Source organism: Hemiscyllium ocellatum, chromosome 14 (genome assembly GCF_020745735.1).
Source record: "Hemiscyllium ocellatum isolate sHemOce1 chromosome 14, sHemOce1.pat.X.cur, whole genome shotgun sequence".
NCBI lineage: Eukaryota > Metazoa > Chordata > Chondrichthyes > Orectolobiformes > Hemiscylliidae > Hemiscyllium > Hemiscyllium ocellatum.
In genome coordinates, this window is record NC_083414.1 from 5583311 (window position 1) to 5608687 (window position 25377).

Sequence of the window (25377 nt, forward strand, 5' to 3'; positions counted from 1 at the left end):
CCCTGCTCTTCTCACTCCAGCATCAAAGGAAAATAACTGCACTCTACATATTTCCTATTTTCAACAAACAAAGTTTGCAGTTAAAAAGCACCCTATCACATCTCTCAAAATTGCTCATGCACTACAGAGAGCTAACCACGTTAACATGCAAGAAATGGCAAATGCTGCCATTTATTATCCATCTCACAGACTGCAAATTCACACTGGCAGGAACGCAACGCACGGCTGTTTAATTTGTTGGTGGTGTCAGCTCAGTGGATAGTATTGAGAACGCCATTGCGAAAATTCTCTAACCTTCTCTAATTAGTGTCATGGGATCTTGACTGACAACTTAGCTCAATGGAACAAGAAAACACTACCACAGCTTAATATTTCATCAAAATGACAATGCAAAAAAAAGTAAATACTTTATTAATCTTTGAACTTACTATTAGCTCATTCAGTTCCAAAGTTGTAAACAAGAATTTAAAAAGCAAATAGCATAGAACTCAAGCGCTGCCTAACACAAGACATATTGAACATGTCTCCTCTTAAAACCTTCACAGCAGATAGTTCAAAGAGAAGCCGAAGCCACAGCATTCAAACACAAAATACGGTGTGACTTGTTCAGTGATGTACCTTACTGATGGCACCTTTTTTACTTCAATGACAGTTATTCAAATCTGGGAAGCCTGGGTTCTGAAGCCTACTTTCAGAAATAATTATTCATCCACACTGTACAAATTCAAGGACGAGATCTTTCAAAGAAATTTGGTCATGCAATTGCAATAGTTGTTAATAATTTGAGAGGTAAAAATGTATGAATTATATATAAAACATAAATTAACATAAGAGATCACAAATCTAAAACAAGGTAAAATTCAACTTGTTCCAAGCAGTAAACCAATTGTATACACGTTAAGAGAGTAAAGTCCTCAGTAACTATCCCCACTTCAGTTTTATTCTCGTCAATTCTTGGTTTCAGAGTTTTGACAGAGGTAAATTAATCAAGTAACACAAGTTAAAAACAAACTTTGAAGATAATTTTCCAGAAAGCACAATGACAAAAGCAGAACCCAATTTTACATTGAAATATTTCTTCCAGAAAGGCACTAAAATATGACTAAAATCAACAAGACTGAAAACTTAGTGCAAAGCTTTTCTTGATGGCTATAAGTAAAATTAAACTAAAATCTGAGGTCAAAACAAAATTGCAAAACACGGACTAACAAATCTGATTCTGATGAAGACAATCCAGCTCAAATCTTAATTTTATAGTTCAGAACACAATTTTAAAATTGGGATGTTTCCATATTTTGAGGCTGGCAGTGCAGGGAGGAACTCTAAAGCTAGAAGCTATAAATGTAGGGTTTTGTATATTCAAAAGAGAATTCGGGGGAATTTTCTTTATCCGGAGTTCTATTAGAATGCAGATATTTCTATTAAAATGGGTTGTTGTTGCAAATACTATTAATGCTCTGAAGCAGAAATTCGATAAACATATGGAGACAAAAGGATTGGAGGGCTGTGTTACTTTGGTGAGATGTAGTAGAGTAGGAGGAGGCTCATTTGAGGCACAGACCTGGTAGGTCCAATGTCTATTTCTGTGCTATGAATTCGATGCAATTTTGTTCTATCTTTTTAATTCCCACTGCGTAATAGAATTTAAGATTTTAAAAATAATAATCCACTGGAAGAAACTTTCACATAAAAACATACAACAAGATGGCAAAGCGTTTTCAGAACACTGTGGCCTGAAACTTGCCATTACCATACTTAAAGCAAAAGATAAGTTTCAGAAATATGGACCATAAGTTTGTTCAACCTAGTTTTCAATTTGCTCCAGCATCTTCCTTTTGCTTGATTCAAGTATAACACTTGGCACAGAATTTTATGCAAAAAGCTGGTGGCTAAAATTAGGGAAACTTTCTGGTCAAGACAAACTTGTGACTTCTAACCTGAAAATTTTCAAATTAAATCAACAATTAAACTAGCAGAACATAAGGACAAAAGAACTTGGAGCAGGAATAGGCCATTCTGCCCTTCAAGCCTGGTCCACCACTTGACACGATCGTGACCGAACTCACCTCAGCCTCATCTCACTTTCCTACCTGCTCCCCATAAGCCTTCAACCCGTTACTCATTCAAAATCTATCTTCTCCTTAAATTTATTAGATGTTCCAGCATCAACAGCACTGAGGTGGTGAATTCCAGATTCATAATGCTTGGACAGAAGAAATTCCTCCTCAACTATGTTTTAAATCTGCCTCCCCTTGTCTTAAAACAATGACCTGGGAGAAAGTGAGGGCGGCAGTTGCGAGAAATCAGAGTTGAAGAGTGTGCTACTGGAAAAGCACAGCCAGTCAGGCAGCATCCAATGCTGCCCGACTGCCTGTGCTTTTCCAGCACCACACTCTTTGACTTAAAACTATGACCTCTTATTCTAGATTGTCCCACGAGGAAACATCCTTCCCATATCTACTTTGTCAATATCATTTAGCATCTTAGGTACCTCAATTAGATCTCCTCGCATTCTTTTAAACTCCAGAGAGTATAAACCGTTCAATGTCTCTTCATTAGACAAAGCTCTCAACACTGGAATCAATCTGGTAAACCTCCTCTGAAAGGCCTTCAATGCAACTACATCCCTTAAGGAAGGGGATCGGATTTTCCGTAAGACGATACAGAAAATGTTTTACAAGTTACTTCACTTGGAATTTGACACAAGTAAGGGAGCAGGTTATTGAAAAATTGTAAGGCAGTGATAGATTTTTGATTATAAAGGGATTCAAAGGTTGTCAAGGTGAGGAGAAAAGTACAATTGAGGCCACAATCAGGTCAGCCATGTTTGTGTTGAATGGTGCAACAGACTTGAGGGACAGATGGCCTACTATTGCTCCTAATAAGCCCACCTCTGAGATCTAAACACGGTCAAAAACTAAAAGATATGCCCTCAAGGGAAGGAAAAGGCAAGGTTCTACCAGAATTTACAAAGGTTAGGGAGATACAGCATAACAAAGAGACTTTAACTCAATGAGAGATCAGTGAAGGTGAAATAGAAACTGAAAGATTGATCAGTTACTGTAGAATTAGGGGATTCATGCAATAAGATTAGTGAAAATCATAAGATGCACACAAGCAGCATTAATCCAGTTCTCAGATGGAAAATTGGTATTGGGGAATAAGGACAGAAAACAGGACAAGGGAAAGAAAATCAACAGCAGAGTTCATCCTTCATCCTGTTCAGATTCCTCACACCAACAAATGACAAGGACAAAAACTGGTAATAGCAGAGATCTACAAATTACAGCGCCTTGACATCTAGGCTTGTTGTAAAATAACTGGAAAACCTCAGGCTGGCAAAAATTGACTTCGCTCACGGGTCAAGTCTGATTTTTGAGCTGAACTTATTAAGAAAGGTTGAACAGTGTGAGGCCTTTTTCAGTTGAAAAAAGAAGGAAGTTGAAGGGTGACCTGATAGAGGTCTTAAGATTATGAAAGAACTAGATAGGTTAAGCACAAGGAGACCAGAACTATAGGCAACATGTACATGATAAATACAGTTAAATACAGCAAGGGATTCAGGAGAAGCATCTTTACCCACCCAGAGAGTGGTGAGAACGTGGAACTATCACATGGCAAAAAGTGAATAGTGTATGTAAGGGCAGGTGAGATAAGCACTTTTGGGAGAAAGGAATCAAAAGCATACATTGTTAGAATCAGCTAAAGAAAGGAGGGTGCATAAACACCAATGTGGACCAATTGAGCTGAACTGCTTGTTTCTGTGCTGTGGATAATATATCTGTGTGCAAGTTGGATTTTCAGACTGGACAGTCCCTCTAGCAGGACAGTGAGTAATCACAGTGATTTAAGGCAACTGGTATAATAATCAAGGATTAGGAGAAATTCTCATTGTCTGATATGCTCAGCCTGAAAGAGTGGTGGAAGCGGACTCAATCATAATATTTAAAAGGGAACTAGATATAAACTTAAAAACTTATAGTGGGAAATGATGGAGGAAGAGACCAATTGAATAGACTCAAGGAACCGGCACGCTGTGAGGTTCTGTATTAAGTCAGTTGATTTCAGCTACACCAGCAGCTGGCATCAGGAGAGACAGAGAATGAGCATGAATCAACGACTTTTGCTGGAAGACCCCAGGTTAATAGGATTATACTTGGATGCTGTGACCCTCCACAAGACACGTTCACAAACATGTAGGAAGAATGCCCACTTGTCAGATTTGCAAGGGTAAACATGGACCCTACCCAAGGGAAACGTAGAAAAGCGAAGGTAGGAGAAACACATTTCAAGGGGGCTGAATAGCCTGCCCCATTCCTGCATTCCTAAAAGTTGGAATCTGCCATGAACCAAGAATTTCTCGATCGTGACAAACAACAATAGCAGAGCTATTATTTTTAACAAAAAATAAACTAGGACGCATTATTCTTTTAAAGCTTGGACTGTAAGGAGTTTGATGCAGTAACCCAATCCCTGTTCTCAGTTCAGATCCCTCTGGGATTACGTGCACTGTATTGACCAGGTCGCTTGCCTGCCTTCAGGAGAGAAGTGAAAGCCACAACCTTCCTTCCCAGCTTATGGTTTGCATTAGAGCAGCTCTGCCTGGCTCTTTTCCCTTTGGCTCTTTTGGCTTCTGAATAATATACACCATTAAACTTATGACCTTCCTCCCAATACGAGTTATTAGTTAATGTTGCTCGTGCAGATAGGAACAAATTGCTGCACTTTAATTGCAACAGAAAGGGACACAGATGTCACATACACAAACTCCTGAGAACTCTTCTGATTATCGCTAAAAAAAATTAAATTATTTGAAAATAATTATTTTAAAAGTGCAAAAAGTTTTGAGAAAGTACATTAACTGAATCAGTCGTCTTCCTAAAAATTGCTGCAGGCTTCAAACTTTATGCTTAATGGTGTAAATCTGATAACATTTCTCCACCGTACAGTACAATCAAATACAACAATATATGCAAAACTATTTCTAAATAATGGAACATTAGAAATATACAGAGCATGTGAGGCAAACATAATGGGTTAAAATGCTGGTCATGGATCCTTTGTATGAACTAACCTAAAACATTGCACTTTTACACAATTACTGATGTGCATTTCTAACACTTTCTGTATTTTTTTTCACATTTCCGGTGTTTGTGCTGGGCAAAGGCGAGGGGTTGGGGGGTACAGGGAATTTGGAGAAGGGGGGTGGTTTAATCTTTGGAGGCTGTGGTCTACAGAGTTTGGAATTGATTATTATTGGTTTTCAAACCAATTCATTTCTCTTTTACTCCAAAGCGAAGTGCAAGCTCAATGGGTTGAGTGGCCTCCACAGGTTGGGGCATGAACAGCCACATGGACCAGTTGGGCTGGATTGTCTGTTTTGGATTAAAATATTTTTCCTAAGTATTTAAAACAGTTGTTGTGCTGCCTGGAAAGGAGATTTCTTTTTCTCTGAATGGCTTTTATGTATACCTTTTTCTCCTTTCACAAGTTGCAGGCATTGTTGGTTGTGTCAGCACTTAATGCCCAATGTTAACTGCTCTTGAACTACAACAATAGTAAAGAAAGTCACATCTCCCAAATCAATGGCAAGGGCTGAGCAACGCAGTTACTTCCAAAGCCCCTATTTGGCATCACTCCCACTGCATTCCCAACTCTAAGGAAAACTCTATTTCTCATCTTTCTTCCAGCTGTGTACAGTGAATGTAAGCTGGAAACAACATCACATCGGTGTTTCAAATTAACAACGCCCATCCTTGAAATAAGACATAGGAAAAGAAAATGTTTTATTGCCTAACTTTGAGTTAAGACCTGCAACAGTTTGATGTAGAGTATCCCAAAATATCCATTACACTCAAAGAACAGATTTCTCTCAATCTCCACTCTAAATGTGAAGCTGTAGTTGTTGAGTTGGCTCACGTTAGCTAAACAACTCACATGCGGGACAGAATGTCGTCAATAGGGCATGAGCTCAGTACCAGAGTTCATGCAGGTCCTCTTCCTCATGCTTATTGCGATACATCTCAAGCTTCATTTTGGTGGAAAAGGAATAGGGAGCCAATATAAAACTAAAGGTACAATTCTAAAGGGGGTGCAGGAGCAATGGGGCCTCGGTGTATCTGTAAATAAATCACTGAGGGAGGCAGAACTAGTTGAGAGATAGAACATACAGCTTTCCAGAATTTATTAATAGGAATGTAAATTGCAAAAGCCAAGAAGTTTTTTTTTACATTTATTCACAGGATGAAGGCATCGATGGCTAGGTCAGCATTTATTGCCCATCCCTAATTGCCTATCGAGCAGTTAAAGTCAACCACATTGCTGTGGGTCTGGAGTCTCATGTAGGCCAGACCAGGTGAGGATGGCAATTTCCTTCCCGAAAGGATATTAGTGAATCAGATGGGGTTTTCCAACAAACGACAACAGTTTTGCAGTCATCATTAGACCCCCAGTCCCAGATTTGTAGCTAATTCAAATTCCACCATCTGCTCTGGTGGGATTCGAACCCAGATCCCAAGAACATTACCTGGGTCTCTGGATTAACAGTCGAATAATAATACCCATGAGGCCACCGCCTCCCCTATGTTAAACAAAAAGAGAACACTGGGTTGGCCTCAACTAAAGTATCATGGTCACTTCTGGGTGTACACATTGGGAAAAAATGTGAGAGCATTAGGGGAGTATAGACTAGAGTCATGACAATGATCAGAATGGTGAGCAACTCCAATTACACAAATAGATTGGCAAAGTTGGAACTGTTTCTGTTAGAGAAAAGAAGGTTCTGAAGAGATTTGATGGGGATATCATGATAGTCGATAGGGAAGAACATTTCCATTGGTGGAAATATCAAGAGCAAAATAGCACAGATTTAAAGCACTTGGCAACGGAAACGTAAGGAAAATACATGTGGTAAACGTTTTAGCAGTATTTAGATGGTTACTTTAAGTATCATAGCAAATAAAGATATGGGCCAAGTACTGGAAAATGGGATTAGACTAGATAGGTGTTCAATGACCTGTGTGTACATGGTGGGTCTAAGGGCCTCTTTTCATGCTGTAAAACTCTATAACCCTAATGGCTAACTGCAAATCTAGAGAACCTCCTTCAAAATGTAGCCCCTAATCGAATTCGGAATGTGCATAAATATCGAGTTTAGCTTTCTCGGTGGTGAAGGCCATGATTTTGGCAAGTGCTTCTAAGTGAGCCTTGACAAGTTACTCAGCACATCTTGTAGATGATACACACTGCATGTGAGCGGTAGAGAAAGAAGACACTAAGGCTGAAGAAGGGTCACTAGACTCAAAACATTAAGTCTGCTTTCTCTGCACAGATGCTGCCAGATCTGCTGAGTTTTTCCTGGAATTTTTGTTTTTGGTTCAGACCTTCAGCATCTGTTTCATTGTTTTATTGTACATACTTAGGTTATGGCAAAAGATGACTCTCAAGCAGACAGCTTTCTCCTGGGTAGTGTCAATTGTCTTGTGCAGCTGCACCAACTGGGAAGAAAATAGAGAAAAATAAATCTTGAATTCTCTGGTCAACCAGTAGCATCCGTGTTGGTCAGTAATGCTTCCAATTTTCTTTAATCAAATTGTTCGGTGACAAGCTCCTGCAATGAACGGTTATTTTAAAGGGATAGGACCAGGCTAAACATATTTCTTTCACAGCAGCCATAAATAGTAACTGGACTTCAGGTCCCTACTAACTATGAGCATTGCATAGGAGATCAAATAATAGTGCATTTGCAAAAAATAATCAACATGTGCTGATTTCCTCCTGGCTCGCTGACTGGTTGCTTCTAGCCACATGATTTTAATTTGCTGAGTGATTTTCACTGCGTAATCTGATCACAAAAACAAATAGGAACCATGGGTGACCAACATCCATGTGCTATTCGTTTATCAAAGGAATCAAGACAACACATTTTAACCAGTATTTTCTTTCCCCCAATAGCTGCATCTGCACAACACTCAAGAAGCTCAACACCATCTAGACAAAAGCAGTCTGCTCAGTTCCCAAGCCCAAATATCCATTCTCTATACCACTGATGTAGTACACACTATCCACCGGGATGTACTGCAGCATCTCACTCCAGTAAATACCACACTTCAGCAACACCACAGGGGATCCACCACTGCTACAACAGCAAGTGTTTGCATTTTAGAGAGTCCTTCTGCTGCAGACATATATCAAGATGACTCTCATACAGTAGACATGCTTGGACTGTTAAAGACAAATATAAAGACAAATATTAAGCTCATGACATCTAAAATACCAAAGGCAACAGACGTGTAGAAATGTCATCATCTCTAAATTCTCCTTCAAGTTACACACCAGTCCAACTTTGGCCACTCCTTTATTGATGCAGGGTTAACAAATCAAAAATATATCAGAATATCAACAATCCAATACAACTATGTAAGCTATTTCACTACATAATCTATAGAGGTTCAAGCAGGAGGCCTATCACAACCAAGGAGTGAGTATTAACATGATGGTCTTGGCAGCAATTGCCTCCAGAAAAGCTATCAATGCCATAGAAACGGAGTTCCTCTGGTATGCGTACAAGTAGTAAATCCTTGAAGAGATATGCCACTGTGACAAAGTCCGCGTTTTCAGCATGCCCCTCTGCTGTCGATATGTCTGAGGATGACCACAGAAAGGAGATATGTAGATAGTACTTTAAAGACGAATGCTAAGGAAAGATTGGGACTTTGCTCTTGCAGTTTACAATAACCTGAGTGCATTCTGAAAATAATTCCCAGTCACCATTATGAGTTGTTGAAATGAGATGAATGACAAGACCTTATAAAATCAAAAGCCAGTCATTTAGTTCTCATAAACCTTAAGCTTTTATGTACAATTCCCAAAAAGATCAAACTTTCTTCACTAATCAGCTTTATTTTCTTAAGAAAGCTTACAGGGTTTATATATGGAGGCACTGGACAGAAAAGCAAAGAAGTGATGCAACACCTCTACAAATCATTGGTCAGAACACATTTGGAGTACTGTTTTCAGCTCTGGGCACCTTGTTTAAATATAGATGTTAAAGTCTTGGACAATATGCAAAGGAGATTTACTAGAATGACACCAGGAACAAGGGATTTTAGATACAAGGAAAGATTCAGGAAATTGGGCTTATTCTGATTGGAGTGGAGAAGATTAAGAGGTGACCTTATTGAGGTATCAAAATTATAAACCATTTGGACAGGGTAAAGAAGGATATTCTTTTTCCATTAGTTAAAATGTCAGTAATTAGGGGTCACAATTTAAAGATTGTCAGCAAGAGGCCTAAGAATGGAATACGGGTAAACCTCTTTACTCAGAGAGTTATAATGTTTTGGAATGCGCTACCTGGGAGAGTGGTGGAGGCAGGTTCCATATGAGGTTTCAAAAGAGCTGGAAACATATTTGAAAGGGATGAAGTTAGAGGGCAGATGGAGTTTAATTTGGATAAATGCAAGGTATTGCATTTTGGTAAAACAAGCAAGGACAGGACTTGGTAGGGAGCTGGGTAGTGTCGTAGAACAGAGACACCTAGGGGCTCAGGTACATAATTCTTTGAAATGTATGTTATAGGTAGACATGGTGGTTAAGAAGGCATTTAGCACCTTTGCATTTATTGCTCAGATCTTTGAATATAGGAGTTGGGATGCCATGTTTAGTTTGTACAGAACATCGGTGAGGCTTCTTCTGAAATACTGCAGGCAGTTTCTGGTTGCCCTGTTATAGAAAGGATCTATTCAACTGGACAATGTTCTGAAAAGATTTACCATGATGTCACCAGGAATGGAGGGTTTGGGATAAAAATAGACTGGAAAGACTGGGACTTTTTTTTCCCCTAGAGTGTCGGAGGCTGAGGAGTGACCTTACTGAGGTTTATAAAGTCATGAGGGTACAGATAGAGTGAATAACCAAGGTATTTTTCCAAGTGTAGGGGAGTTCAAAACTAGGGCACATATTTTTAAGGTGAGAGGAGAAATGGCATGAGTGGCAACATTTTTACACAGAGAGTAGTTTGTATGTGGAATAAACTGCCAGAGGAAGTGACGAATGCAAGTACAGTTAGAATCAGGTTGTAAGTTTGCCTGCTGAGCTGGGAGATTTGTTCTCAGACGTTTTGTCAACCATGCTAGTTATCATCAGTGAGCCTCTGATGAAGCATTGGTGTTCTGTTCAGCTTGCTATTTATCTGCTTTGGGCTGTTGTGGTGGGTGATATCACGTCCAGTTCTATCTGTGAGAGATTGGTAAATTGGGTCCAAATCGATATGTTTGTTAATGCAGTTCCGGTTTGAATGCCAGGCCTGTAGAAATTCCCACGCGTGTCTTTGTTTAACATGTCCCAGGATAGATGTATTGTCCAGTCGAACTGGTGTCCTTCTTCATCTGTGTGCATGGATACCAGTGGTAGTTGGTCATGTCTTTTGGTGGCTAGTTGGTGCTCATGTATCCTGGTGGCTAGTTTCCTGCCTGTCTGTCCAATGTAATGTTTGTTGCAGTCCTTGCAGGGTATTTTGTATATGACGTTTGTTCTGCTGGTTGATGAGGTGGGGTACTTTAAGTTCATCAGGAGCTGTTCCCATCCAATGCCTCTTGAAAACGGTTGCATGAAGATTAAACAGAAAAAAGTAACACCATATTCAGTCAAAATGATACTCTTGTGTACAGAATGTGGGCACTCTCGTAAATCTCAGCTTGGCTTTGTTGGTAGCCCTCACTTGACAGTCAAGTATTCGGATCAAATTCCATTCCCAGACCAAGCCTGCAATCAAGGGTGTCATCCCAGAGGAACAAAAAGGATTTTTTGTTTGTCAGAAATGCTGTTTATCAGAAGATACATTAAACCCGTCAAATTCTGTTGACTATCACTCCTATCAAATAGCTGTTGCAATGGGAAACATGAAGTCATAGAGTCATAGAGATGTACAGCATGGAAATAGACCCTTCGGTCCAACCCATCCATGCCAACCAGATATCCCAACCCAATCTAGTGCCACCTGCTAGCATCCGGCCCATATCCCTCCAAACCCTTCCTATTCATATACCCATCCAAATGCTTCTTAAATGTTGCAATTGTACCAGCCTCCACCACTTCCTCTGGCAGCTCATTCCAAACACGTACCACCCTCTGCGTGAAAACATTGCCCCTTAGGTCTCTTTTATATCTTTCCCCTCTCACCCTAAACCTATGCCCTCTAGTTCTGAACTCCCCGACCCCAGGGAAAAGACTTTGTCTATTTATCCTATCCATGCTCCTCATAATTTTCTAAACCTCTATACGGTCACCTCTCAGCCTCCGACGCTCCAGGGAAAATAGCCTCAGCCTGTTCAGCATCTCCCTATAACTCAAATCCTCCAACTCTGGCAACATCCTTGTAAATCTTTTCTGAACCCTTTCAAGTTTCACAACATCTTTCCAATAGGAAGGAGACCAGAACTGCACACAATATTCCAACAGTGGCCTAACCAATGTCCTGTACAACCACAACATGACCTCCCAACTCCTGTACTCAATACTCTGACCAATAAAGGAAAGCATACCAAGAACCAAATTTACTACATGACTTAAAATGAACAAACTATCAACAAAATCTCACTTTTTGTAACTTCTATTTAACACAAATCATAAGCAAAGACTAGACACCACAATTGCACTGTTCTCTATATTGGCCTCTGGTGCATAGGATCTCTCACTATCCGACTTAATGTTTCTGCCCTTGAGTCATGTTCACCAGCAGTCATGTTCCATCGCGGGTCCCTGGAGGCTTTCTTCACCTGAATGGCAAAAACCGGCAGAACCTTCTTAGCTAGGTATCTTCATGGCCCTCTCAATGGCAGAAGTTCCCTAGCAACTCCTTTGTTCGAGCATTTTTTAATAGACTCCATTAAATGATCTGGTCAGCTTTGACAAAGTGAAGCAGCAGGAATAAAATTAGTTCAAAGCACAATCCCTGATTTAACCCTGTTTTGGGTTTTCTGACCTCTGTAACCATATGATGAAACAGTTCCATATACACATACCTTGGCTATTCTTTTCTCTGCTGCAGCTCTCCTTTATGCCTGCTTGGGTGGTGTTACGTATCTCACCTTTCTGTTGGTACTGCTTTCAGGTCGAGAGTCCTCAGGTCACAAAGACCAGAATTTCTCATTATTCATGAAAATTACAATTTATCCCTTTACAATTAATACAAACGATATTTGAAAAGATTTGTAGCTCAGGTTGAGGTTCAGGTTGTAAGTTTGCTCGCAGAGCTGGAAGGTTTGTTTTCAGACGTTTCATCACCGTTCTAGGTAACATCATCAGTGAACCTCCAGTGAAGTGCTGGTGTTGTGTCTCGCTTTCTATTTGTGTGTCTTGGTTTCTTAAGGATCCCATCTACCATCCTCTGAGGAAAATAACCAGAAATGATATCACCCACCTTAAGAAAATCTGAAAACACTCCTTCCATCTCAGCGAGCAAACTTACAACCTGAATTAATACAAACTCTGAAAAGTCATTTTCAAGCATTCTTAAAACCAAATACAGATCCAACAGACATTTTACCAATTTCCCTTAATGTATTGCTTCCAGGTCAAAAGTTGTTCAGACCTTATGGTATTTCATTATATTAAGGAGCCTACATAAATGTGAGTTGTGACTGATGTTGTTTCATTGAGACAGGTATTATTGAGCCTATAACGTTATTCAAAGGTAAGGAAATTCTTCCAGTGCTATGGCCAACTTTGTTCCTTTAACCACCAGGGCCAAAACTGACTGACAGGTTATGAAGCTTATTGGATTGTTCATTCATAACATAAGATGAGAAGCAGAAGTAAGCCATTTAGCCTAATGAGTCTGCTCTGCCATTCAATGAGTCCATAAGACCATTCGGCCATTCGGGTCCACTCTGCCATTCAATCATGGCTGATGGGTATTTCAGAGCTGAAAATGTGTTGCTGGAAAAGCGCAGCAGGTCAGGCAGCATCCAAGGAACAGGAAATTCGATGTTTCGGGCATAAGCCCTTCATTCCTGATGAAGGGCTTATGCCCGAAACGTCGAATTTCCTGTTCCTTGGATGCTATGTGACCTGCTGTGCTTTTCCAGCAACACATTTTCAGCTATAAGATTACAAAGTCTTACTGCAATTGTACAAGTTGCTGGTGAGACTACATCTGGAGCACTGTGAGCAGTTTTGGTCCCCTTATTTAAGGAAATATATCATTTCATTGGAGGCAGTTTAGAGAAGGTTCACTAGGATGATCTCTGGTATGGAGGGATTGTCAAATCAGCAAAGACTAAACATGGCAATCATTTCCCATTTTCGGGCCAGTTTTAGTGTATTGCGCCCATGGGTGTTAGTGAGTTTTGAGAGGCATAAGCCCTTCATCAGAGACCTGCCCACAGGTCTTAGTATCCCTGCCTTTTGGAAACAATTTCCTATCGTCCATCCTTTCTACGCCATGAAATATCTTGTAAGTTTCTATTAGATCTCCCCTCGATCTTCTAAACTCTAATGAATACAATCCCAGGATCCTGATGAAGGGCTTATGCCCGAAATGTCGAATTTCCTGTTCCTTGGATGCTGCCTGACCTGCTGCGCTTTTCCAGCAACACATTTTCAGCTCTGATCTCCAGGATCTGCAGACCTCACTTTTTCCTGATGGATATTTCAACGCACTTACCCACACTCCTTGCGATTAAGAATTTATCAATCTTTGCCTTGAAGACATTTAACAATCCCGCATCCACTGCACTCTGTAGCACTGAATTCCACAGGCCCACCACTCTCTGGCTGAAGAAATGTCTCCTCATTTCCATTCTAAATTGACCTCCACTAATTCTAAGGCTGTGCCCACTGGTCTTAGTATCCCTTCCTTTTGGAAACAATTTCCCAGCGTCCATCCTTTCTACGCCATGAAATATCTTGTAAGTTTCTATTAGATCTCCCCTCAATCTTCTAAACTCTAATGAATACAATCCCAGGATCCTCAGCCATTCATCGTATGTTAGGCCAACCATTCCAGGGATCATCCATGTGACTCAACCTGCAAGTCAAATTGCAGTCATCATGGCTAATGTGATAATTCCTCAACTCCATTTTCCTACCTTTTCCCCAGAACTATTGATTTGTTGGAATACTGCATCCAATTCTGGTCTCCTTCCTATTGGAAAGATGTTGTGAAACCTGAAAGGGTTCAGAAAAGATTTACAAGGATGTTGCCAGGCTTGGAGGATCTGAGCTACAGGGAGAGGCTGAACAGGCTGAGGCTGTTTTCTCTGGAGCATCGGAGGCTGAGGAGTGACTTTATAGAGGTTTACAAAATTATGAGGGGTATGGATAGGATAAATAGACAAAACCTTTTCCCTGGGGTTGGGGAGTCCAGAACGAGAGGGCATAGGTTTAGGGTGAGAGGGAAAAGATATAAAAGAAACCTAAGCGGCAACTTTTTCACGCAGAGGGTAGTACGTGTATGGAATGAGCTGCCAGAGGATGTGGTGGAGGCTGGTACAATTGCAACATTTAAGAGGCATTTGGATGGGTATAAGAATAGGAAGGGTTTGGAGGGACATGGGCCGGGTGCTGGCAAGTGGGGCTAGATTGGGTTGGGATATCTGGTTGGCATGGATGGGTTGGACCGAAGGGTCTGTTTCCATGCTGTACATCTCTATGACTCTATAAAACAACCTATCTATCTCAGCCTTGAATGCACTGAATGATCCAGCTTCAACAAGCTTCTTTGGTAAAAATTTCCAGGTTCACAACCCTCTGAGTGTAGAAATTCCTTCTTATCACTGTCTTAAATGTGCAACCTCTTATTCTGAGATTAAGCTGTCTTGTTCTAGATTCTTCCCCAAGTGGAAACAACCTTTCTACATCTATCTTGTCAAGTCCGCTGCGAACTTTATATGTTTCAATAATGTTGCCTCTCATTTTTCTATATTCCAATAAGTACAGGCTCAATCTACTCAAACTCTCTTCATAAGACTGTCCCTCCAAAACTAGTATCAGCCGAGTAAACCTTCTCTTAGACTGTCTCCAATCACAGTGTATCTTTCCTTTAATCAGAAGCCCAAAACTATACATAGGATTCCAGCTGTGGTCTGGCTTGTGCCCTACATAGGTTTTGCAAAACCACCGCATTTTTTTACTCTATTCCATTTGAAATAAACTTTCTAATTCCTGCCCTATTACCCACTGGATGTGAATGATAGTTTTTTGTGCTTCATGGATGAGGAGTTTACTATTCCACTGTTCTGGAGTTTTCTGCAGTCTTTCTCTATTTAAATAGTATTGAGTTTCTCTATTCTTTCTACCAAAGTGTATAACCTCCATTTCCCCAAATTATACTCCATCTGCCAAGATTTTGCCACCTTGATTAATCTACCTGTATCATCTTGCTTCTTGCCTTCCCACCTACTTTGTACCATCTGCAATAGTACATGCACTTTCCTCATCCAAGTCATTACTATGTATTGTAAATAATTAATTGTGGCCCCAGCACTTATCCATGCAGCACATCACCAGTTATATTCTGAAAATGCCCCCTTATCTCAATTCTCTGTCTTCTATTAGCTAACAGTCCTCTCTCCAAGCGAATATACCCCCTTCAAAACCATGCGCTCTAATCTTATTAAGTAGCCTAATGTGTAGCACTTTATCAAGTTCTCCTGCTGAGAAAAAGGCTGCTTCACATGCACAACAGTTACTCCTCTTCAAAATAATTCAATGCATTTGAATTGCTTTGAGACGTGGTAAGGTGTGATTTAATTGTTAATCTACCTTTTATTTGGACTTTAGCCAATGACAGATTAGCAAACTAAAATTGGACAGTTTTTGATTTCCAATACACTTGCCAATTTTTAGTCAGTGCCTAAAATGAAAACTCCTATTTAATGTCTCAGTTCTATAACATAGCAAGGCTTGCCAAAGTACTTCACAAGACTGATAGCAAACAAACTTTGACATTAAGCCACTAAAGGAGATATTTGCCAACAGTGTAGTCAAAGAGGTAGGTTTCAGCAAGGTCTTAAAGGAGGATGATTATAATAAGTTATATGTCATTAGGATGTGGATATTTTTAGAGATATGAAGAAGGATAATACTGACAGAAGCTCACACAATAGCTTGTGCTTAACTCGATGGGCTTGCATTAACATTCAGATATAATAATTTAATGGCATATTGCATCAATACCATGCAAAGCTGACTTGAATCTATACATGAATGGAAATTATCAGCTACTCACTCTTCTCCTAAACCCCAGAAGCTCCATACATTCCCAAATCCCTGCATTTAAAAAGGTACTCCTTACTCTTACATATTTTCACATGCTAAAGACCGTAAACCCATTGTTACCAAATACTTCAAAAACAGACCAAACTTCTCAATGAAAGCATCAGAAATGTCTGCAAGTGGTCACATTAATAGCCTTTGGATGCAATGAGCTAAATATGCACAAGAACTTTCCGGTCCCAGTATTTTATGCATGGCTGCAGCTGGCTTCCCTAATACAGGATATGACTTTCAGGGGAAATTCTTGTCTTCAAGTTGCAATTATCACAATTGAAAATGATTGGATATTTCCTTGAGAAACAATGAGATCTGTCTGGAATTTCCTTCACCCATAGTAGTGTACCAAAATGCAGCATCTCACATTTATCTAAATTAAACTCCAAGTGCCATGCCTCTTACAGTTGAAAACCTTGTGATGCTATACATGGGAGTTTCTCCCTTTGTTCGAGCTATGGCCTGAATCACCAGCACCAAAATCAGGCTGAATGGTCATTTATTAATTTTCTATCTGTGGGAAGACTACCCAAAATGCTTGCCATATTTCATAACAATATTTAATGTATTTCAGAAAATACTGTAGATGAGGAACTTCAGTAAATAGAGATAGCAACTTGCATTTATATACTTTTTAGATTAGACTCCCTACAGTGTGGAAACAGGCCCTTCGGCCCAACAAGTCCACACAGACCCGCCGAAGCACAACCCACTCATACCCCTAAATATACCCCTTACCTAACACTACGGGCAATTTAGCATGGCCAATTCACCTGACCCGCACATCTTTGGACTGTGGGAAGAAACCGGAGCACCCGGAGGAAACCCACGCAGACACGGGGAGAACGTGCAAACTCCACACAGTCTGTCGCCTGAGTCGGGAACTGAACCCAGGTCTCAGGCGCTGTGAGGCAGCAGTGCTAACCACTGTGCCACCGTGCCACTTCTGGGCCAACATTACAAAACTTCCATTCAATGTTAAAATATAAACATTTCTCCTTAACAGATGTTGCCTGTAATAATTTAATAGCAGATATCTGACCACTGGTTTGTCATATCATTCTTTTTTTTTCATGCTGTAAGGTAAGCTCAATTATTGTTCTGAACAATTGCCCTTCTTGCTCTCATTTTCAAATGTAAAACTTATGTATGGCAATCAATTGCAATTATCTCCATGAACAACGTGAGGATTCAGTTGTCTTTCCAATATAGAACTCACAACTCAAATGTCTCTTTGTTTCTCTCCCAAAGGGAGTGCTGACATCTCTACGACTCTATGACTCTAAGTGCTTATAACTACCCCTTACCATAAAAAGATATAACAGCAATCCATATGTATGGATTTCTGGGAATCTCTTAATTTTCATAAATTGCGATCATGAACATTTGTGCTGAGCATAGATGGTTTTCTAAAAAAAGTATCTTCAGGAATGGTTATCATCCCAAGACAAACCACAGAGAAACAATCAGCTGAGCCAGAAAAAGAAAATACGGGAGGACAAACTGGAAGTTTGGCCAAAGGGTGAAGGGTGACAGAGAGGTGGAGGGATACATACATGGATTTTCAGACTGTAGCCAAAACCATTTGTGGTGGAGGGAAGGAAGCAGTGATGTACAACCAGGCCATTGGCACAGAAATACATAGTTATTTTGAGAAGGCCTTGCAAAACTGCAGGAGGTCACAGACAGAGGCCCTTGTGAAATTCAAAGGGATTTATATACAAGGATGATGTCTTTAAAGTGGAGACAATAGGGAAACCAGGAGCTAGTGCTGAAGCGATAGGCAAGACGCACCTGGTGCAGGATGAATACAGGCAGTAGTTTCTTGGATGAATTTAAATTTACAGAAAGTGGGGGTTGGGAGTTCAGCCAAGATAGCATTGAAATAGTCCAGCAGGTCAGTGAACCACAACTCTCAGTCTTTCTTGTCTGTGCAACACTACACATGCAATCAGACATCATCTCTGACCAATTGTACTGTAGCTATGAAGTATACTGGACAATTAACAAAAATGTTGGTGCTTAACTGTAAAGAGTTAAAACAAACATAACAGCTAAAGTAGATTTCACTGTACACGGGAAAAATTCAAATCAATTTACAGTTAATTTACTAAACAAGTGCAGAGTAAAGCAACAAAAATAAAACCCTCAGAAGGCCAAACAGAATCCCTCCAAATCTAAACTGTGATTACTTTAATGGCTTTTTTTTGCTACAATCACAGAATGTAATGATTTTTCTCTGTTAGCACAAGTAATCATTGCCAGATGGTAATTACAGTCAGCTAGGTGCACAGCAATATATCTCAACAGTCCAGGTTCACTGCCTCTGCCCACCATCCTCGCTTTACAATCAATGAACTCAGCAAAATCAAAACAAACTCTGTTTAAAGATGACTTTATACTTCATGGCGTGTTTCTGCCTAATAGCTGATTCCAATTAGCCATCCACACACCAAGACTCCTGCCAGATTCTGGGCACAATGCTGAGCTGGCTAATCTGCTAGGAACCTCACAATTTGACCTTTGATTGAGTATGGCATTTGGTCAGGGTCATGAGCTGCTACCCTGGGCCTTCATGCTACTGGACAGGCTGGTTCATGACCTGCATGTGGGCACATTTGGAAATGGTACTCTAAAAGTAGGCTGCTCCACTGTTTTGCTGGCAGGGTGGCTACATTCTGCAGTATCGCTATCTTTCCAGGCACAGAAAGTAAATATTTTACATTTTGCAATTTAGGATGTAAAGATATGGTGGATAATTTCACGAGTGACCATCATGCGAGTTACCAACTCCAAATTGATATCACTGCCCTCAATGAGATCTGCTTTCCCGTGGACAGACAGATGAAGGAGTAAGCAGTTGATACAACTTCTACAGGAAAGGTGAGAATGACAGCAACTCTTCTACCCATGAAGTTGGCTTTCTATTCAGAATATGACCTTGAATACATTGCCAGACCTGTGCATTTGTGCAAATGAGACTGATTGCATTTCATTTACAGTAGAGACATAATCAACATGCCACTGTGATGTATGCTTATGGCCAAACTCTGGACTCCAATGAAGACGTTAAGGGAAAGTTCTATTCTGACATTGGTGAAATCCTTACTACTACCCCCAAAAAAAGAAAAAATAAATCCTCCTTTTGGGGTGGGGGGGGCTTTAATAGCAGATCCTTGTTTTACAAATACAATAACCGAAAATAAATGCCATAAAAGGAGAATTTCCTTAATTTATTCACAATAAAACAGGGCATACATTATAAGGAGAAACCGTCCTTTTGAGTGTTATGGATGGGATGATGAGCTTTCCATATTGAAGGAAAAATAAGAGGATTGGTGAAGTATTTCCTCAAAATACCAGTAAAACGTCATGAATCCTGCATCCCAGAAATGGAATTTGACATTCAGTCACAGTGGCCCTTGGTTATAATGATGTATTAAAGCTACATAAACATTTGGAAATCAATTTAAAATAAAACAAATTTGAAATCATTACAAACTACCTCAGACCTACTCAGTCAAGACGTAACCTCCTCTTTGAAGAAAAACACTAGACTTGAATCTGAATGCAGCTCTTCATTCATGTGGACAGAGTACAGATGCCTTTTAATATTCTTTAAGTAAGCTGTTACCTTAAGGGATGGAATCTCCACACTGTCATTGACATTAACAGATCCAGAGAGGATGGTACCCGTCATCACCGTGCCCTGACCCCTGATTGAGAAACAGTGGTCGACAGCCATGAGGAATGATCCAGAGGGATCACGTTTTGGCATGTACGTCTGTGATATCAGGAGCTGCGACGGGGAGAGACAAAACAGGAGTCAGGAAGGCACAAAGAATGGAAAGAAACTGGATTTTTTTTTAAAGCAGACATCACATTTCAGACATATTACCCTGATTAAGTACAAGCTGAGATTTCATGATCTGTTTACAATCTTCATCTGTTTACTATACTCAACTGAATTTCATTGAATAAAATGGGGAGTACATTATTAAATGTGTGTGAAATTTGTGCACACATTCTTGAGCTATGAAAACACCTAGCAGTACATTTACAAATTCACTCTTCCCAACTTACATACGAATAGAAGAAGGTCCTTTAGTTCCTCAAGTCTATTTCACAATTCATGGCTGATCAGTATCAGTGCGTGGAACTATGCAGAGTATACTTGTCCTGATGTAGTCTAATCAAAGCTTGATATTGCAGCAAAGCTTCCTTTCCTTTATATTCTAACATGCTAGTTATAAAGACTAGCACTTCATTTGTTCCTGAAAAAATATTTTTTCTGCCTGACTTTATAGATCCAAGTGCAAAGAGACTTGGGAGTTCTAGTCCAGGATTCTTTCATGGTCAACTTGCAGGTTGAGTCAGTGGTTAGGAAGGCAATGAAAGGTTGGCATTTATTTTGACAGGAATTGAATATAAAAGCAGGGATGTACTTCTGAGACTCTATAAGGCTCTGGTCAGACCACATTTGGAGTAATGTACGCAGATTTGGCCTCATATCTCAGGAAGGATGTGCTGGTCCTGGAGCATGTTCAGAGGAGGTTCATTGGAATGGTCCCAGGAATGAAAAGCTTAACATATGAGGAACATTTGAGGACTCTGGGTCGACACTCAATGGAGTTTAGAAGGATGAGAGGGGGATCTGATTGAAACTTTCAGAATATAGCCAGAGACTTTTCCCCAGGGCAGGATTGACTGGTACGAGAAGTCATAGTTTGAAGATATTAGGAGGAAGATATAAAGGAGATGTCAAAGGTAGGTTCTTTACGCAGAGAGTTGTGAATGCATGGAATGCGTTGCCAGCTGAGGTGGTGGAAACGAAGTCATTGGGGACATTTATACGACTGCTGGACATGCACATGGGTAGCAGTGAGTTGAGGGGTGCATAGGTTTAGTTACTATATTTTACATTACAATCAGGTCTCAGCACAACATCGTGGGTCGAAGGGCCTGTTCTGTGCTGTACTCTTCTATGTTCTATGTCTATGTTCTAATATTGAATAGCCTGGACAGAGTGGATCTTGGAAAGATGTTTCCATTAGCAGGACAGACTAGGACCTGAGAGCATAGCCTTAGAGTAAAGGGAAGACTTTTTAAAATGGAGGTAAGGAGAAACTTAGCCAGAGAGTGGTGAATCTCTGGAATTCACTGATCAGCTATGACTGAATAGTGAAGCAGACACGATGGGCTGAATGGCCTAATTTCTATATCTTATTGTCTTATACACCCATAACTCTCTTTGTATCTCCACTGCTCTAACTTTTCATCCTATAAAAAACAGTTGTTTGATGTTTTAACGAAGCAGGTTCCTGGGCCAACTTGGTCGCATCCTCCTACAGTACCCATCCTAACCTCCTCCTCATTATAGAACAATGTTAAAATTCTTGAGCACAATTGTGAGATCTGGAAAACATGGGAGAAATGAATATTTACCTGAAGCATAACACTGTGATTAAACAGTACAAAGCAAGAATTTACACAAAATCTATATTTACAAAGTTTTGACTCTCAAAGTATGGTGCTAAAATAACATCAAGTTTGCATATATGTTTGCAATGATCAGTAAATTTCTGAACTGGAGGGGTTACAGTGTGCTATATTTTATTTCTGGGCCACACTTCATGATAGATGCTTTGGCCTTAGGTTGGGTGCAGTGTAGATTCACCAGAATTATATCAGAGCTAAAAGGGTTGAATTATGAGGAGAGATTGCATGGACTGGACTTATTTGTCCCTCAAGTATCAGATTCAGGGTGATCTGATTAAGGTTAAGGTTAACTAGATGAGCGAAGCAGGTGATATAAACCCACAGGTTTCCAGAACTACTTTGATTAGACTTGTTCATCTTCTGTTTTCTTTAATAACTCTGTTCCATTCTCCCAGTTTCTCAATATCCATCACATCTGTTCTGATTATGCTCATTTCCATACCAGCGACTCCAATATGTCCTTTTTTTCTCATTCGAGGATTTTCACCGATTGTGGTCAACAGGGCCTGACAACATGTCCAATCCGTTTTACTTACTTCTGCTGTCACACCTTTTCCAGAACCACCATAGGTTCCCTTCATCCTCACTGTGCACCCTCACAAGCTTCCATATGGATCATCCTCTGTCATTTCCACCAGCTCTAATGTGATTCAACTTACAAATGCATTTTCCTCTGGGTATCATTCCCTCCTCAATGCCTGAGACCAATCCTCAGTCAGCCCTAAAACCCCTTCTCTTACCCAGGGCATCTTTCCAAGCAAGCATAGGAGATGCTAGACCTCCCCTTGTACTTTCCCTTTTCTCACTGTCCAAGACCTCAAATACTCCTTAAACATGAAGTTTGTATCTCTGTCAATGTAATACACTGTATTCACTGAATATAATGTGGTCTCGTGGAAATGTGGAGAATAAATGCAGACTGTGGGCTTTGGAGAACATCTTCATTTCTATCCACAAGTATGACCCTGAACATCCAGTTATTTGTTATTTTAATTCTCCACATTGTTGCCATGTCTCCACACTGAGTTTGACAACTTTATACCATAAGGAGAAAGTGAGGACTGCAGATGCTGGAGATCAGAGCTGAAAATGTGTTACTGGAAAAGCGCAGCAGGTCAGGCAGCATCCAAGGAGCAGGAGAATCGACGTTTCGGGCATGAGCCCTTCTTCAGGAATTATCGACGTTTCGGGCATGAGCCCTTCTTCATGGCAACAGACCCTTCGGTCCAACTAGTCCACACCAACAATATTCCCAGAGTCTTGTTTCTTTATCCCTCCTTGTTGCGTTTAAATGATATTTTTTATGTGGCAGTTCATGCCTCATTTGGACACAAGTTTTGTTTCATCACTATATCCATCATCCCACGTTTTGGCTGGTGCTTCATGAAATCTTTTGGTATTTAATCTCTCCCCAGCCTCCACCTTATCAAAGTCCTCCTTTGTTCCACCTGCAACTCCCTTCCAGTGGCTTGAAAACTCTCAAATCTCTATTTTTCATCAGTTGCGATGAAAGACCATTGACCTGAAATGTTAACTCTGCTTCTCTTCATTGATGCCACCTGAGCAGCTGAGTTCTTCCAGCCTTTTTTCTGGTTTGATTTCAGAGTTCCAGTATCTGCATCACTGTGTTTTGGACTGGGTCAAGATGGAGTCACAATTTCCTCTGGTGGGTCACATGAAATTGGTCATGGAGGGCTGATGTCAAGAAGCATTTCTTCACACAGAGGGACAGCAGAAATTTGGAACTCTCCCAACCAGTCCTAAGATCAAACAGAAGAAGGCCACTCAGCCCATCATATCTGCTCCACTATTCAAAAGATTATGGCTGATCTGATAGCCCTCAACCCCACATGCCTGTCATTTCCCCATTACCCTTGGTACCCTTACTGATTAAAAAGCTGTCCACCTTGGTCTTAAAACTGTTTAATAACACCTCTCAATAGTAAAGTATTCCACAGATTCACCACCCCTCGAAAAACTTCCTCTTCATCTGTCTTAAATGGGGAACTCCTGACTCCATAAGGTGTAATAACCTCTCTGCAAGTCCTGTCAAGTCTCCTAAGAGTTTTATATATTTCATTAAGTTCTCCTCTCATTGTTTAAACTCCAATGAGTGCAAGTCAACCTACTCAACCTCTCCTTACAGGAAAATCCCTCCACACCCACGATCAACCTAGTGATCAAAAATGCTTTAAAATCAGAGGGGTAAATAAGAATGGAATGGTGGTCAATTGCACATTTCAAACTGAGATTAACTTACATTTTTCTTTGGTTATGGTCATTAAGGGATATAAAACCAAGGTGGAGACATGGAGTTGAGATTCAGATCAGACTTGTTCTACTTGAGTGATAGAATAGACTCTAGTACTGAATGCTTTCCTCATGTTTCTATGGTCCTAAGTTTCTCATTTGCTGCCAGCCTGAAAGTATGTTTATTGTTCTACTCCTTTGAAGAAAAACGCACCTAAAGCTTTAACTGTCCCTCTGATTTAACAGTCTTAATATACAATCAGTCCTCATCAATCCTCTCCAGAAAAAGTATTCAAAGCTATCCATGAGAACAATTTCAGAATGCAACGACCTCACATATTCACACAACTGTCAATGCTATGTTATCTGGTTGGGTTCTGATCCACTCGGCCATGCTCCTGGGAGTGTGGCAGAGAGAGACTGAAGAGCAAGAGAAGAAAGAAAAACAAAAGATGAGCCTCTTAAACTCAAGTACGACGCATTGCAGTTTTAGGTGCTGTACTCACACAGGATAGATTTCAAGTTGATTCCTGAATAAACTAAAGGTTACATTGATCTTTTGTTTTAGTATCACAAAAAGCAGTGATACAGAAGGAATCTTTTTATTATCGGACCTAAATACCAGTCTCTCCACGAATATTACACCACTTACTGTTCACTACCCTCAAGATTATCAAGATTAATGTCTTGATGGACGATGCCAATGCTCCCTTTGCTCATATTTGGCCACCTTTATATAACTACCATGATTGCTGAATTTGCCAGAAGCAGAAAGTCACTGTGGTAAATTGTTCCCATGGGAAGAACATACCTCGATAAGTTCTGAAATGCCCTGTGCAGTTTCTGTCTCTGGGGCATCAGGTCCTCCAGGCTTGGCAGCAACAGGAATGATGGGACACCCATTAAACCTACAAAACAAATAACTGAATAAAATAGCAACCTACTTACAGCAGTAAGACATTTGTGAATTCTTTGATTGGATACATCAATTGTTTCTTCCCTTCTGAAAATACATTCCCCCTTTCTAAACAATTTTAATTCTTTGGTGGGAAATGTATCAACATTTCAAAACGCAGCGCTAATGACCCATGCAGTCATACCATAGATTATTTGTACATAGGTACACTGTGGTGAGAAGTCAATCCAGGTATTCCCCAACCAGAAACCTTGGATGAATTGGGAAATCCATTGCCCATTGAAGGCCAGGCATGCAGTATTCAGGTCGGATGACCCAGACCTATACAGGAAATCCAGATCTGACCTCCGCAAAGCCATTAGAGATGCCAGCAGACAGTAGTGCACCAAGTTAGAGGCCCAAATCAGCCAAACGGACACCCGCCACCTGGGGGATAATGG

At 40.3% G+C, this 25377-nt stretch overlaps 1 protein-coding gene and 1 long non-coding RNA gene across 2 annotated transcripts in view; one reads left to right on the top strand and one right to left on the bottom strand.

Annotated features, from left to right (window-relative positions):
• Positions 1 to 25377, bottom strand: part of eefsec (eukaryotic elongation factor, selenocysteine-tRNA-specific) — a 400574-nt gene that overhangs the window by 242371 nt on the left and 132826 nt on the right. The window contains exons 3-4 of the mRNA XM_060835334.1: positions 24833 to 24929; positions 19907 to 20071 (exon numbers count right to left, since the gene is read on the bottom strand). Of these exons, the coding sequence (XP_060691317.1) occupies positions 19907 to 20071; positions 24833 to 24929 (262 nt within the window). The remainder of the gene's footprint in view (positions 1 to 19906; positions 20072 to 24832; positions 24930 to 25377) is intronic.
• Positions 1 to 25377, top strand: part of LOC132822229 (uncharacterized) — a 33499-nt gene that overhangs the window by 3003 nt on the left and 5119 nt on the right. The window contains exon 2 of the long non-coding RNA XR_009645424.1: positions 19010 to 19155. This is a non-coding gene — a long non-coding RNA (uncharacterized LOC132822229). The remainder of the gene's footprint in view (positions 1 to 19009; positions 19156 to 25377) is intronic.